The sequence below is a fragment of the Schistocerca gregaria genome, chromosome 8 (assembly GCF_023897955.1).
Source record: "Schistocerca gregaria isolate iqSchGreg1 chromosome 8, iqSchGreg1.2, whole genome shotgun sequence".
Classification (NCBI taxonomy): Eukaryota; Metazoa; Arthropoda; class Insecta; order Orthoptera; family Acrididae; genus Schistocerca; species Schistocerca gregaria.
Window position 1 is genome coordinate 118973584 of NC_064927.1, and position 17035 is coordinate 118990618.

A 17035-nucleotide genomic window follows, 5' to 3' on the forward strand; every position below is an offset into this window, starting at 1 on the left:
AATGTATGTAAATATTAGACTGAGAATCTGTTTTTACCAAACGTTTCATAACTATTCTAGACATTGAAGTTCAAATGTGTGAAGACCTCAGACCATTATGCACATTTGGTAATTTCAGTCTGGTCTTGTGTAATGGAATACTGAAATAACTATTAGTTTTGCACTCTACAGTAATTTGTGAAATATTAACTGATGAGCAATGAAAACCTCTTCTTAACAACAGCAATGTAGAATTATCCAATTGGGACGTTTCAGCGGAATTTCTGTTGGAAATCTATAAGTGGACTAAGGGAAATTTAAATATTTTTTGGTTATTGAGTGCCACTTGTTGATCTTCTCTTTAAGCAGAGATTGTGGGGCTGGTACCCATTTATCTTAGTTTTTAATGCTGTTTTCTTTTATTTACGTTCCTCTTCGATATGTGTCGTCATGAATTTATAGCAACAAAATATATAAAGCTCTATACACAATCTTGTTGTACTGCTAACTACATACAGGTACTTTTACCTTGCTGTCATAGTGCGGCGTTCTCTTCAATACTTTTTCTTGTTTGAAGCATTTCCCAAAGACTTTAAGAATTTGAAACAGTTTTTGTACCTCCTTTCATTATTATCGAATTTATCACGATGCTACCATATCTCAATCTTGGTAGGCTCCATTCCGTGTGGTAATTCAGTTATTATTGCACATAAATTGAAAAAAACAATGTAGAACAAAGAAGTCCAATTGTGAAAACAACGAGATTCCATGTGAACAAACTGCAAACGAAACGTTGCCATGGTTGACAAAGTGTCGCAAATGTCTTAGTACACTAATAAGAACAAGAATGTATTGATGAACATCCTGGTACATGTCTTTGAGCTGGACGTCACTTCAGCGATTTGGGGTCCCCGTGCTGAAGGCATTGGGCGTTCCCAGTTAGTCATACATCGAAGTACTAACTTGGCCTGACATCGCTTTCCTTCGGTAATCGGGCGAGAACCGCTGCATCTCACATGGGAAGGCCGTTGGCTTTGTACACTTCCTCTGTCACTGGGATATACATCACTCGTTCAGTCCTTGACCTTTTGGTGCTCGTGTGACAAGGAGAACACAGCAAGTGCCATAACCGGGTTTCCCAGAAACTTCACTCAATGGAGGCGCCAAAATTAGCGATCACGGGTCGTCTTATACGCAGAAACTCGACCGTCTCATGGAAAACAACAGTCAACGCTTTAGAGGTACAGAATGTGCCTTTTATGCAGTAAACAGTCTAACCAAAGCGCTTCGCAATTTTGAGCCTCATGTTCGAAACTTCATCATTATTTTTATTTTTGTTTCTTATTTATCTACCCATGTATGTAGAAGATCATTACAAGAACGTATTCCAGCATATACTGAAATGACGCTGTCATTATTTTTATACTAATTGTATGGCTGGTAAATAAAGTTTTAAAAAGCAATAAATGAGTGAAAAAATTATTTGAAATTGTTTTTGGTGTAATTTCTGTAATTTATTCTGATTCGTAATCAATTGCAAGCGCCAGTTTTCGGAAACGTGATCTGTTATCCGTACTTTGTCGCGAAATTATTGCCAACGTGTGAAATCTTCAGCAAGGATAATGGCGTTTCTTTCCCCAGTGACATTCATACGAAGAAATTTCACTGTGACAAATCTGCTTTCGCGCATTGCTCGGGTTTCTCGCAGTTTCTGTTTCGAATGTCTCTACGAAAGGTATCACGCAACGGATTGAAACATATCGTCCTGAAAAATGAACTTAAGAATGAAATATAAGAATTAAGAATTGATATAAGAATGAAAATAAGAATATGAAAATGTAAAAAGATTGTAGCCGTAGAGTCTTGTAACAAGGAGGCAAGTGAGAGGATGTTATTATGAGTGACAGGTAACGTCTTTCTACAACACAAGTACACTCGAAGATTTACATTGCTCTTTATTTACATGAAGCTGCTACTTAACTGGAATGGAGTCCATATTCATGGTACAAGCACATCAGCAATAGTTCTCTTGCAGACACTATCGGAAATCTCGCTATTCCAAACTTTAGTCTCACTGTTAGTCCTGCCGCGTGAATATACTGACAGACGCCAAACTGGCGTGTGAGTTAGTGCGTCAGCGACTGTTCATCATTCATTGGATTATTGGATTTCGATTCGTCCCCCCCCCCCCCCCCCCCCCGCCGCCCCAGAGAGGAGGCAAGCTGGCAGCACGGTAATACGCCACCCAGCAGCCGACAGGAGATATAACAATAGAAACAGGTGATAAAACGATGACTGCTTAAAAACATTGTGAAAAGTTGCGAAGAAAATATAAAAAGCAAAAGGTGGGCGAAGCTGGCGAAAACACATAGTAATTAGACTGGAACAATTAAAAAACATGGTTTCTGTAAGCAGCACTTAAAAAGGGGGACTCGCAACATTGAACACTCCTGGAAAACTGCTCTATAGAGTACAAATGCATATGGGGAAGGAGGACATGGACAGATGAGGGGGTAAGAAAGGGAGGAAGGAGAGGAAAAGCAAAAAAAGGGGAGCTGATGGAGGGAGCGGACAGAAAAAAGGGGGGCAGGACAGATGCGAGAAGGAGTGGGTAAGGCAGTGGAGGGGAAAGCAAAAGGATGCAGGGGAGAAAATGGAGTCAAAGAGAGGATAGGCAGTGAAAGGAAAACAGGATGGAAGGGGGCAGAGGGAGCCTGGGAAAAGGGACAAAGGAAGGGAGGGGGAGGTGAGAATCAGAGTTGATAAGAGGGTTAAATGGAGGGAGAGAGGGCATCATCTGGGAGGCGACGGAAGCCACCTTGGGAAAGGACATGAAGGGTGTAGAGGTGGGGGGTAGGGGTGACACAACGGAGAAGGAGCGGCAGCAGTCAGGGGTTGGAGAGGAGAAGAGCAACCAGGGGATGGGGGGATCAAGTCGGAGGGGAGGAGGGGCGTTCTGGTCAGTGGAGGCAGCCTAAATACGTGCTGCAGAGAGGGATTTAGCAGAGTGTTGCTTACCAGCGTCTCTCTGGTCTCTCTCGTGATAGGCTCGCTTGATCCAGCGCCTACTACCAATGTTTGCGCTGCATCTTTGCTAGTGACTGGTGTACCAGCGACAGGTTACGTCAGCGCAGTAACCACTGAGAATACCATGTATACATATATAATAAATGTATGGCTCAGCTGTAATTTTACAAAATATAATTACCTTGTATTCCCTAAACTGAGAAGAAACATTGGTGTACTAAGTGACGTTCTATGGACATGAGAAGATAAATGGAGAATGAATGAAACGAAAAGCAATAATTGTGTTTCTAATAGAGGATGCATTACTGAAAACCATTGACACTATCCAGTATGCTACCCTTTGGACTGAGCTTGCTGGGCGACAAAGAGTGTCTACAACAACATTGAAAAATTTGATGGTCATGGTCACTTTCTCAGAAACAGTCGAGTATCTATGGGTAACCAGAGATAAGTGTTCACTTGTTTCGACTCCTTTTCCAGTGAACGAAGGTCCTGGCAGTGAGGGTTATGAGAACTGCTTATTGTTCCCGCGAGTTGTGCAGTGAAAATTTTGGGTAAATAATTGAAACGTAATAAGTCATTACTAGGGTCATTCGATATGATCCCTGCTATGAAGTACTGGTGTCAGTAGAAGTATTAACTGAAAAGCATGAAGATGAAAGTAGTCAATACCAAGAAGTATGGATACCTTTTCAGTGCCCCAAACGTATGCTTGTTTCAGCTGGTTCGGTCTACAGGAGACACATGCACACACTAGAGTGAATAGCTCAGGCGACGGACTCGGCTGCGGCAGTTTTTGGGGAGAGGGCGTGGAGTGTGGGAGTGTGTGGGTGGCAGTGGAGTGCCCACCTTGATGCGGTCGTCGTAGTGTAGTTGGACGGCGGTGGCGATGGCCGTCTGGCCCAGGCCGTCGGGGCGGTTCACCTCGAAGCGCGGCTCACGCACCAGCAGGCGGATGCAGCGCAGGTGGCGCTCGCGGTTCCGGATCGTCCACGAGGGCGCCGCCGTGAAGTGCAGCGCCGTACTCCCTGCCGACCACACACGCAAGCGTCAGCTTCCGGTCCCCACACACACTGCAAATGTCAGCAAGCGACTGCAAGCGACTGCCCATTCTGCTTGGGGTTCACTCGCTTGTGGCGTCCGAGATAGGACAATTACACTACAGGCCATTAAAACTGCTACACCAAGAAGAAATGCAGATGATGAACTGGTATTCAAAACTGGTATTCAATGGACAAATATGTTTTACTAGAACTGACACGAAATTACATTTTCACGCAGTTTGCGAGCATAGATCCTGAGAAATCAGAACAATCACCTTTGGCCGTAATAACGGCCTTCATATGCCTGGGCATTGAGTCAAACTGAGCTTCGATGGCGTGTACAGCTACAGCTGCCCTTGCAGCTTCAACACGATACCACAGGTCATCAAGGGTAGTGACTGGCGTATTGTGACGAGCCACTTGCTCAACCACCATTGACCAGACGTTTTCAATTGGTGAGAGTTCTGGAGAATGTGCTGGCCAGGCCAGCAGTCAAACATTTTCTGTATCCAGAAAGGCACGTACACGACCTGCAAAATGCGGTCGTGCATTATCCTGCTGAAATGTAGGGTTTTGCAGGGATCCAATGAAGGGCAGAGCCACGGGTCGTAACACATCTGAAATGTTACGTCCACTGTTCAAAGTGCCGTAAATTCGAACAAGAGATGACCGAGACGTGTAACCAATGGCACCCCATACCATCACTCCGGGTGATACGCCAATACGGCGATGACGAATACAAGCTACCAACGTGTTTTCACCGTGATTTCGCCAGAACGGATACGACCGCCAATATGCTGTAAACAGGACCTGGATTCATCCGAAAAATGACGTTTTGCCATTCGTGTACCGAGGTTCGTCGTTGAGTACACTATCGCAGGCGCTCTTGTATGTGATGCAGCGTCAAGTCTAACCGCAGCGATGGTCTCCGAGCTGATAGCCCATGCTGCTGCAAAACATCGTCGAACTGTTAGTGCAGGTGGTTGTTGTCTTGCAAACGTCCCCACCTGTTAACTCAGGGATCGAGACGTGTCTGCACGATCCGTTACAGCCATGCGGATAAGATGCCTGTCATCTCGACTGCTAGTGATACGAGGCCGTTGGGATCGAGCACGGCGTTCCGTATTACCCTCCTGAATCCAACGATTCCATACTCTGCTAACAGTCATTGGATCTCGACCAACGCGGGCAACAATGTCGCGATACGATAAACCGAAATCGTGATAGGCTACAATCAGACCTTTATCAAAGTCGGAAACGTGATGGTATGCATCACAACGTTTCACCAGGCAACGCCGGTCAACTGCTGTTTTTCTATGAGAAATCGGTTGGAAACTTTCCTCGTGTCAGCACGTTATAGGTGTCGCCACCGGCGCCAAGCTTGTGTGAATGCTCTGAAAAATTAATCATTTGCATATCACAGCATCTTCTTCCTGTCGGTTAAATTTCGCGTCTGCAGCACGTCATCTTCGTGGTGTAGAAATTTTAATGGCCAGTAGTGTACAATCTCTACAGTCTGGCGGAATTTTCCGAGTGACACAGCCGCGTGCCTGCCTTGCACAGTCATGCAGATGGCACGTGGACACGCACAGGCTGTGAAGCTGCTGTGTGTGCAGGCTCGTTACTCTTCTGTCAACGCCAGCTAAACAACGAGGCCTCACAACTATGACGTCACGCAATGCAGGCGAGGCACTTAGCGTCAACCCTGCCTTTCGCCAAATCGTTGCGCTAACGCCGTTTCAGACATGGATGAATATAAGACAGTAAAATGCGTTAAGACGATCGATCTAGACTATAAATGAAATTTTGCGAGTTGGTTTGTTATCTTGGGGAAAAAAGCAGAAGCATTTACTGTTTTCAGCTGTGTGAGATATATAATCATGAAAATTTTTTGCGCTTATCAAAACTTTGGCAATGCCAGGCACTAAAAGCTGTCGAGCTGTAACAAATGACAATACTGAGGCTTCAAGCACTTTCTTTTTATTCTAAGGTATGTCAGGTGTAAAGTAACATACGACATTGAAACAGACAGCGGAAGAAAGTGCTAATGAACAACAGCATATTTTGGGTTTCTGTATGTTATATATTTCGTTAATTTTTAAGACGAGGATGCATTCTGACGGCACATATGAAACTACTACCTCCCAGGACGCTGTGTATTGAGAAACAACAGATTAAGTTATCGGTTTCATCCTTAGTTGATGGCTAGCATTTTCTTCCAGCTAGCCCTTCAAATGCACAAAAGTTTTTCTTTACACTGATAAAGGTTTATTCTCGTAACGTTGACACAAACAAAATGAAGAATATACAGCTTGTACATCTAAACGATGTTCAATAAATAATATAATACATCCGCAACATTTTTCAAACATATGGTTTGAAGTAAATTGTCATCAATAAAAGTGGAAAAAAGATTACTGATAATTCTCACTAAACCACTAAATCTACGACCACAACCAAAACATACAGAAGTATCTATGAATTGCATGAAACAGCCCATTACTTTAACAATGAAAGCATTTATTCTACTTCTTCAGTGCCCCAAACATTGCACAGAGTTACAAAGTAGCAGTCCTCATGAATGTAACCTTGTTTCCATTTGCTATGTCGGTTTTTACAGACATAATGACTGATGCCACTGCGTCTTAATAGTTAATGTAAGGACAGATGCTAATAATTACTCAAACTATATTACATTTGCATTTCTAGGTACAAAGTTTCTTCTACAAAACATCTTAAATATTAACAGTGTGTTCTCAATTATTGTGCTAATGGGCACAGCACAATATGTAGGAAAGATAATAGACTTAAGTTTTCAAATGGGAGATCACATCCAACTAACAGATTTCTACACGAAAATAACTTTAACACAAATAGAGGAAGAAAAACGAGACAATTCAAATTTATGACATGTAAACGAAATACAAGCATGACATCCTCATCCAACCACAATTAACTTTGAAAGCAGGATCAACATAGCACATGGTCAAAGACATGTAAATACTTCTCACCAAACTCTACAAAATGGCAATGTGGCAAAGAATGCTTTGCAGATAATAAACAACATGAATGAGAGCCATCTTAGAGAGAGTAAAGTTGCTTTCATTGCATCTTGAATGTGAAACAAGAATTTGCTGCTTTCAGTGGAAAACTACAAGCAGATTGTTGGAGGGATGGAACAGCTTTATTTTTTAATTAATAGGGTATGCTATATATCAGGAAAAGACCTGTCTAAATATTAGCGTGTGTACACACAGTAAATAACATATTCAGAAAACACACAATGCAGCACAAAAAGGCACAAGAACTAAGGAAAAGTACATATTAAAACATTAGGAATCCACGAATTTACTAGTTCAAATATCGAAATGGAAAGTGGTACATATGACCAGCACAATATTTTGCAAAAAAGCAGACAATATCTTAGGTAACAAGTGTGGAACATATCAATTCACATTTGCGTGATAAAACACACTTAAGAATCTTCAGCATGTAGCCATATGTGCAAATTACTTTACTATGTGAATTTAAAATGACTCATTCCAAATCATTATGGCTTATGACGCAAAATGATCCATGGAACATGAAACTAACTAACTAAAAGTGTAACACTTCACATCAGGTGCAAGAGTCAAAGGTATGGGAATAACAAGTGTACACACCTCATCCATCCAGAAAGCAAACTCAAATGAAAATAATAGAAAATAGACATCTCGCAAATAACGTGGTGGATATCAGAAACCAAATATTTCACTGTGAAAACAACAGGGGGAGCAAGACAAGTAGTTATGACAAGATGCACTTATCCGCCAATCCTCTTACCACCTAACAACTCACTCACACCACCCCACACCATCCCACACCCACACTATTTGACATTTGCATACTATCTGAAACCACAATATTTCACATCAAGGATAAGAGTCAAATGAATTGGGTAAAAAGTGTCAGTTATAGCACACACGTCATTCTTAAGGAAAGCAGCACTCCAAGAACAATAGAAATTAGAGGACTATTAAATGACCTGTTCGATATCAGAAACCAACTATTTTCAAAACACATTAAAAATAATAGGAGGAACAATGGAAGCAATTATGAGTAATGACACTTATCTCCTCTTCTCTTACCACCTAACTGCACACTCACGTCATCCTACACCCATGCTGTTTCACATTTGCATAGTACCTAAAATGATAATATCTTACATCAGACACATAAGTCACGGCTATGGGAGTAAGAAATGCCAGCAATCTTTTTAAAACAGATTGAGAATATTTAATAGGAGGAACATGACAAACAGTTATGACCAGATATACTTAGGAGTCCTTCCTCTTAACACCTAACAGCACACACACCATCCTACACCCCACTAAGTAATACTCATTACAGTAACATACTAGACACAAAGTATATTCTCTCTATATTGAAAATGGTGAAAGTTTTGCAAAATCAGAGCTAAAGGAATAAATATGTATAGGAAGAATTTACATGTACTGTAGTTAGTAACGAAAACTTACTTGGTGAAGTTAACAAAAGTGGACAACTGCTAACGAAAACTATGTCCTTCCACCACAGTTTTCAGTTTGCTTTTGTTTAATGACTTATGCACTTTGTCGTTTTCCATTTTACAACACTTCTTAAGCAAAATACTAACATCTATGCAAACCACAGATTTACGCAATTCTTGTGTTAAATGTTTGCCACAGACATCTACTGCAACATCATCATTGGCCATGACGCAATCAAGAATTAATTTACATGCTGTTTGGTGTCGGTTTTGAAGCCTGAGAATGGAATCAAAGTGTTCATCTGATAATAGATTACGCATGAAACAAAAAGAATACATTACTATCAGCAATGGCATTTTCTGTGGATATTGCAAGCCACCTCTATCAAGATCTTTAATTACTTTGTGCTCAGCACCACGTGACAGACGCTTATCTATAGTTAAAAACAATTACCACACTTTAACTTCTTTATTGGGCTGTAGCAGCAGTATCCAGCAATGAATGTAAGCACTGGTAATTCTATACCGATAAGTTCCAAATCACACTGACTAGCACTTAATTTACAATTACCTGATGCTGAGACGTCACAGGCAGCATTAAGACATTCAGACTGATCACAGCATTGTAGAGATCTAACTACAATTTTCTTAGCTGAATCACCTTGTAAAGAAAGCTCTATCAAAGTTGATAATCTCTGATTTTTCTCTGCCTCAAATATTTGCCTCATTGACACATGGTACTGGCATCCAGATAGCCTTCGATACAATCGAAACCTGGCTTCCAAGGCATCAGTCTGAAATTTTCCAGGCAGCAATTATGACATTTTAGGTTGTGACAGATAATACGTTCTCAGTTCTAATAATGCATATGTTGTATGCTTGAGTACAGAGAGTGTTTCCTTACTGAGCTTACCATTCTATAATTTCATAGAGTTGTAGTTGTCTAGCGAATTTAGAAAATGTTCTAGAAATTTACACCTCTCATCATCCTTGTGGCTTATTATAGGCTTATGTATTTCTTCTCTAAGGCCTTTCAAAGGGGACTTAATATTCACAATTTTCCACCATATGCTTCCTTCACAGTTTTTAATGTTATTTGTAGGCTCCAACTCCAGCAAACAACACTTGATGGTGTCACTGAAAATTTGGCAAACAAGCTTTACATTTTGTTTTTCTAATGAAGTGGTACACAGAGCTTTCATACTTAAACCGTACCCAAATTTCAATAATTTGTTCATTTCAATGTCAAATATGGACCTAATTGCAGAAAATGGAGATGTGTTTTCAAAGCTGGGGAAGCAAAATGTTAGAAGTTTATCTTTCATATTCACATAGTTATTTCTGATGCATTTATAAATGTGTACTGGGTCTATAACATGAAACAAAGGTCCGGAATGATTTGAAGGGTGTTGGTACAATGAACAACAGGTCAGCAGTTATTTTATTTACAGGCAAGATGTGGACAACATCTTTTAATGAGGAAATTACATCTTGCACTATAAACACATGAGCAATTGTTGCATGAGTTGTGGTATCATGTGCTATACCAACTAAATTTCCTCCTTTGTAGTCCATGGCTGGCTTTCATCTAATATGAGTATCACAAACAATACTGATGATTCAGGTTTGATACTTTCTCCTTAATGTAAAATAGAAAGTTTGAACTGTTAGAATCAACATTAATATTTGCACAGATGTTTCTAATAGTATTAGGATGAGGCAGAATAATATTTCCAGTGCTCCATATGAATCCGTAAGCATGACTTGAAATAAAAAACAACATAGAAGCAAATACTAAAACATGGGGAGGAAACCTATGTTTCTCAGGAGGGGAAAATCTTAAGTGAAACTAGCTTCTTACAATTCAACAGCAGGTTTAGTTTTTACGTCTCATTCTAAGATGTCTTAAAACTCAACAATGTCTTGAAGATGTTTTCCTTCCTTTTTGCGCACTAAACTTTCAACAAATTTTATAATATTGTGTAGATCACGGATACTGCTTACAGTTTTTGGAACTTTCTTGGAAGTGATTTCTGAACCCTTAACATAAATGCTTACACTGTGTTTCTCATTAATAATTATGTACAAAATATGATGTTGCGTTCTGTCAGAACTATATAAGAAAACAGTATATATGAATGTTACACTGCTTTTGACCACTTTTCACTACAAGTAATAGAGTCAAGCTTCTTTTTATCTCGCGGTGTTTCTTGTATTGATACAACCCCTTGTTCGACGTGACTGTTATATTTCATGTTCTTTTAGAGGATGGCGTTAGGCAACTAAAGTAAGGTTGCATCTCTCCACGTGATCTGTCTATAAACGAAGTTACACCTATGAATGAGGCCTCGCAGTTACAAGATGTTATCGTGATCTTGGATTCACTCAGTATTCGCTCAACCTCCCGCTTTCCATTTTCGTTGCGCAATAAAAGACCTTCCTTCTTCCGTACACTGAGGTGACTGAAGTCACGGGATGCCTCCGAATATCATGTCTGACTTCCTTTTGCTCGACGTAGTGGAGCATCTCGACATGGTATGGACTCAACAAGCAGTTGGAAGTCCCTTTGCGGAGACAATGGCCATGCGGCCTCTATAGTTAAATGCGAAAATGCTACCGCCGCAGGACAGGATTCTGTGCTCGAACTGACCTCTCGATTATGTCCGATAAATGTTCGATGAAATTCATGTTGGGCGGTCTAAGTGGCCAGATCATTCGCTCGAAGTGCTCTTTAAACCAATCACTAACAACTGAGGACAGGTGATACGGGGCATTGTCATCAATAAAAATTCCGTTGTTGTTTGGGAACATGAAATCGATAAATGACTGCAAATGGTCTCCAAGTGGGTGAACATAACAGTACCAGTCAATGACCCAGTCTATTCTATGTAAACACAGCTCACACCACTATGGAACCACCAACAGCTTGCATAGTATCTCGTTGACACCCTGAGTCCATGGCTCCGTGGGGTTTGCGCCACGCTCGAACCCTACCATCAGCTCTCTTACCAACTGACATCGGGACTCGTCTGGCTAGGCTACGGCTTTCCAGTCGTCAACCGATGTGGCCACGAACCCACCAGAGGCGCTGCAGCCGATCTCGTGCTGTTGTCAAAGCACTCGCGGCGGTCGTCTGCTGCCATAGACCATTAACCAAAACTTCATCCCACTATCCTAACGGATAAATCGAACGTTCCACATTGATTTCTGCGGTTATTTCACGCAATGCTTGTTAGCACTGACAACTCTACTGAAATGCCGCTGCCCTTGGTCGTTAATTGACAGCTGCCGACCACTGCACTGTACATGATGAGACGTAATGCCTGATATTTGCTTTCTCGGCACATTCTTGACACTGTAGCTCTCGGAATACTGAACTCCCTAACGATTTCCGAAATGGAATGTCCCGTGCGTCTAGGACCAGCCAACATTTGGAGTTCAAAGATTTGACTCCAATGGTGCGGCCATAATCACGTCGGAAACCTTTCCAAATGAATCACCTGAGCACAAATGACAGCTCCGCCGCAAGCCGCGGTGGCCGAGCGGTTCTAGGCGCTTCAGTCCGGAACCGCGCAGGTTCGAATCCTGCCTCGGGCATGGATGTGTGTCCTCAGGTTTAAGTAGTCCTTAGGTTTAAGTAGTTTTAAGTCTAGGGGACTGATGACCTCAGATGTTAAGTCCCATAGTGCTCAGAGCCATTTGAACCACTTGAATTTGAACCATTTGAACAGCTCCGCCAGTGGGCTGCCCTTTTATATTTTGTGTACGCAATACTACTGTCAATGTATATGTGCGTATCGCTACCCTATGACTTTTGTCATCTCAGTGTATATTTCAAACAGTGGTCAGATAGTTTTTCTTGGGTGAAAATGTTCTACAAAAGCGGAATACTTTTTGGACATTTTACTGAAGTCACAGACCATTTGTATTCAGTTTAGTTGAAGAACAATGAGTAACAGGTTTTCAACCTCTTTGCCACTTTCCAGATTTCATTTCCAGCTTGTTGGTTCACAGTTTTAATCTGCTAGGACGTTTCAGTAAATGATATTTCCATAATAGCTCTTATTGCATATATCGATCGCAGTTATTATAGCACGCTCAGATAGCGCAGTCTTAATGATGAGGGAGAGGTGTAGACAGAGAGTGGGTCATTCAGTCTTTTACATCAGGGCTGGAATACCAGCTGCTAAAAGAGCCAGAAAGGCCCAGAATTCAGTCCAACGTTGATGTCAGGGTTATTATGGACGGTGGACTGGCTGACATCAAAGGGCAGGATAAGAAGACAGCCGTGGCCTGTTCAAGGAGCCATTCCAAAAATTAACTTGATTAACGGAAACTGCAGGGAATATAAACGATGACAGGAAGAGATTTCGCAGTCCACTCCTCCGGGACGCGACATGAATGTCCTTTTGCTGTTTTTCTTTCTTTTCTTCTTCGCTAAAAAAGAGTAACTGCATTATTTCTACAAGCCTTGCAGCAACCTCTGTGCAAGTTACAGTGTAGTTTCCTACAGTACTGTAAAAGCTAAGGGACTGTTATACATCCTGCATTATCAATTTAGCTGGAACATGTGCGGGTATTGTTGTGAGTCCATTTTTCCACATGAAATACTCTACCAACGGTTTTTGTAGCGACGCATCATGATTGTGGTCTTTCTGTCTTCGATGTCCTCTACTGATAGAGTAACCCTTAACAGGACTGACATCCATAATCTACAGGGGATAGGCAAAATAATGTGAACATCTGTATTACTTAGGAATCATTTATTAATAAGGGGTTGGACTCCCTTTTGCCCTTAATACAGCTCCGATTCTTCTTGGAATATTGGCATATAATGATTATATAGTCTCCAGTGGAATGTTATGCCACTCTTCGATCAGAACCTCTTCTAACTCCAGTAGTGACGAAGCAGGCGGAAATCTGCTACGGAGTCTGCGCTCCAAAACCGCCCACAAGGGTTCGATAATGTTCAAGTCCGGGGACTGTGTTGGCTACAGAAGACGCTGCAGTTTAGTTGCATGCTCCTCATATCACGATTGTACTCCCCTGGCTGTGTGAATGGGTGCGTTATCGTCCTGAAATATGGCACCATTGTTTGGGGAACAACATTTGAACCATGAGGTACACCTGATCACCTGAAATGTTCACGTGATCGTTGGTTGTAACACGGCCTTTGAGAGTGATGATGGGACCAGCAGAATATCATGACATGACTGCCACACCATCACACTTCCAGCTCTATGCTTTACCGCTTAAATCGAGCAATCAGTTTGCTAGGCTTCTTTTGGTGTTCTCGAGACGTAAACCCGGCCCGATATTGGAAATATCGAAAACGTTGACTCGTCGGACCATATGATGTGTTTCCACTGATTAGCCGTCCAGGATTTGTGCCTCTGACACTACGTTTTAAGCTTCTTTGCATTTGTTGCCGTCATTAATGGTTTCGGTATAGCAGCTCCTCCATGAATGGAGTCCTCGGCGGACAGTTTCGATAGATACAGGATGTCGAAGATGGCTATTGAACTGTGCAGTGACTTCAACCGTCGTAGTTTTGTGTTGTTTCGACACATGTTAGCTTCCAACGATGTCATATCATTTAGTTTCGATTTGCGCCCACTATTACGTTTACACGATGATGTCTTTCCATGTTTTATGTAGGCTGTCATGTCTGTTGAAACAGTTGCTCTTGAAACATTCAATAAGTTGGCTGTGTTGATTACTGATGCTCCAGCTAATCACCCGCCCCCCCTCCCCCCCCCCCTCCAAAAACAAAATCTGTCCTCTTTGGAACTCTGTTATGTCTTTCATTTCACGTCGACGAAGTGTGCAATACTCATAAACAACCTGCACTGATGCCTTGTCCTTACTGAACATGCACAGTCAAGCACAATGCGTGTCTCACCTGCGTTGTTGACCATCAAACACAACCATCCCGTTACTACCAGTATTCAATTATTTTGTCTCTCCCTTGTACGTGTCCGTCACCTGTTCACTATCGGCTCACTGTTAATGTTTTCGTACTGCTAGAGATCAGTTGCTGGTAGTCATTGTTCTTCCAGGACGCTCAAACAAACAAAGAAATCTGAAATTATTCTTCCTGTTCACCAGAAGCGCCTTTTTTTTGTTTTGTTTGCACCGTAAGGTGTTTTGCGGGGTATGGATTTAGTCCTCCATTAGACAAATGCAGAAACCATCTGTAATCACTCATTCTTCGAGTGACTTGCCAAAAATTGTCGCTAGAATACCAACACAGTAAACGTCTATTTGTCCTGCAGTCTGAGCACTAGTACTCGGCGTATTTTAATCGTGAAATCTCTTCCGAGAATAATAGCAGAGCGCAGCAGATGGCGTGACAAGGTAGCTCGCCTCTCGAGTGGGCTGACAAGCGGGTGTGGTCACACGTTCGACCGACCAGTGCTGGAGCTGCTGCAAAATTCATGCTGGAACAAGTGTCCAGCTGACATCCCAGTAAGATACCGCGGCGCGTGACTCGGCTCGCCACACGCGATCCACTACGGGCTCTACATCTGACACTGCTTACATTCGTAGCTGCGGGTACACACTCTCCACTGCACGAGGGGCAGAAACAAAGTTGGAATGACCACCTGGAAAAAAAATAAAGTCTCCCAATTTTTCTTTTGTGAAATGAGGCTCTTTGTACCTCCTGTGACCGGTGACCTTTGTATCGACTTAGATCATAAAGGTTTATGTCTTCATTATGCAGTATTTTTCAAAATATCTAACGCTTTTGTTTCACATTGGCTTCTGTGTCATTTTCTTTTGCCGTCACTTGACTATTTTTCAAACGTTTCGCCATTTCTGTGGCGTTGTCAAAGATTAACGGTCCACTGCTGGTGAAGTTTTGACAATACCATCCACTCGTGCTGGCGAAACGTCATAAATATCATCCAACAAGTGTTGTCCAAAGAACTCAAGGCAGAAACTAACAGGCAATTTCCCAACATATTTTATTATGAGTGATTGACAGTTTCCGCTTTTCAACCATGAGCAGATCTATGAATGACAAAATACACTCCTGGAAATGGAAAAAAGAACACATTGACACCGGTGTGTCAGACCCACCACACTTGCTCCGGACACTGCGAGAGGGCTGTACAAGCAATGATCACACGCACGGCACAGCGGACACACCACGAACCGCGGTGTTGGCCGTCGAATGGCGCTAGCTGCGCAGCATTTGTGCACCGCCGCCGTCAGTGTCAGCCAGTTTGCCGTGGCATACGGAGCTCCATCGCAGTCTTTAACACTGGTAACATGACGCGACAGCGTGGACGTGAACCGTATGTGCAGTTGACGGACTTTGAGCGAGGGCGTATAGTGGGCATGCGGGAGGCCGGGTGGACGTACCGCCCAATTGCTCAACAGGTGGGGCGTGAGGTCTCCACAGTACTTCGATGTTGTCGCCAGTGGTCGGCGGAAGGTGTACGTGCCCGTCGACCTGGGACCGGACCGCAGCGACGCACGGATGCACGCCAAGACCGTAGGATCCTACGCAGTGCCGTAGGGGACCGCACCGCTACTTCCCAGCAAATTAGGGACACTGTTGCTCCTGGGGTATCGGCGAGGACCATTCGCAACCGTCTCCATGAAGCTGGGCTACGGTTCCGCACACCGTTAGGCCGTCTTCCCCTCACGCCCCAACATCGTGCAGCCCGCCTCCAGTGGTGTCGCGACAGGCGTGAATGGAGGGACGAATGGAGACGTGTCGTCTTCAGCGATGAGAGTCGCTTCTGCCTTGGTGCCAATGATGGTCGTATGCGTGTTTGGCGCCGTGCAGGTGAGCGCCACAATCAGGACTGCATACGACCGAGGCACACAGGGCCAACACCCGGCATCATGGTGTGGGAAGCGATCTCCTACACTGGCCGTACACCTCTGGTGATCGTCGAGGGGACACTGAATAGTGCACGGTACATCCAAACCGTCATCGAACCCATTGTTCTACCATTCTTAGACCGGCAAGGGAACTTGCTGTTCCAACAGGACAATGCACGTCCTCATGTATCCCGTGCCACCCAACGTGCTCTAGAAGGTGTAAGTCAACTACCCTGGCCAGCAAGATCTCCGGATTGAGCATGTTTGGGACTGGATGAAGTGTCGTCTCACGCGGTCTGCACGTCCAGCACGAACGCTGGTCCAACTGAGGCGCCAGGTGGAAATGGCATGGCAAGCCGTTCCACAGGACTACATCCAGCATCTCTACGATCGTCTCCATGGGAGAATAGCAGTCTGCATTGCTGCGAAAGGTGGAAATACACTACACTAGTGCCGACATTGTGCATGCTCTGTTGCCTGTGTCTATGTGCCTGTGGTTCTGTCAGTGTGATCATGTGATGTATCTGACCCCAGGAATGTGTCAATTAAGTTTCCCCTTCCTGGGACAATGAATTCACGGTGTTCTTATTTCAATTTCCAGGAGTGTATAAAAAAAGCATTGCAACATATTTACCAAACAAAA

General features: G+C 43.0%; 1 protein-coding gene across 1 annotated transcript in view; it reads right to left on the reverse strand.

Annotated features, from left to right (window-relative positions):
• Positions 1-17035, reverse strand: part of LOC126285069 (transient receptor potential channel pyrexia-like) — a 136408-nt gene that overhangs the window by 72588 nt on the left and 46785 nt on the right. The window contains exon 4 of the mRNA XM_049984392.1: positions 3856-4034. Coding sequence (XP_049840349.1) covers positions 3856-4034 — 179 coding nt within the window. The remainder of the gene's footprint in view (positions 1-3855; positions 4035-17035) is intronic.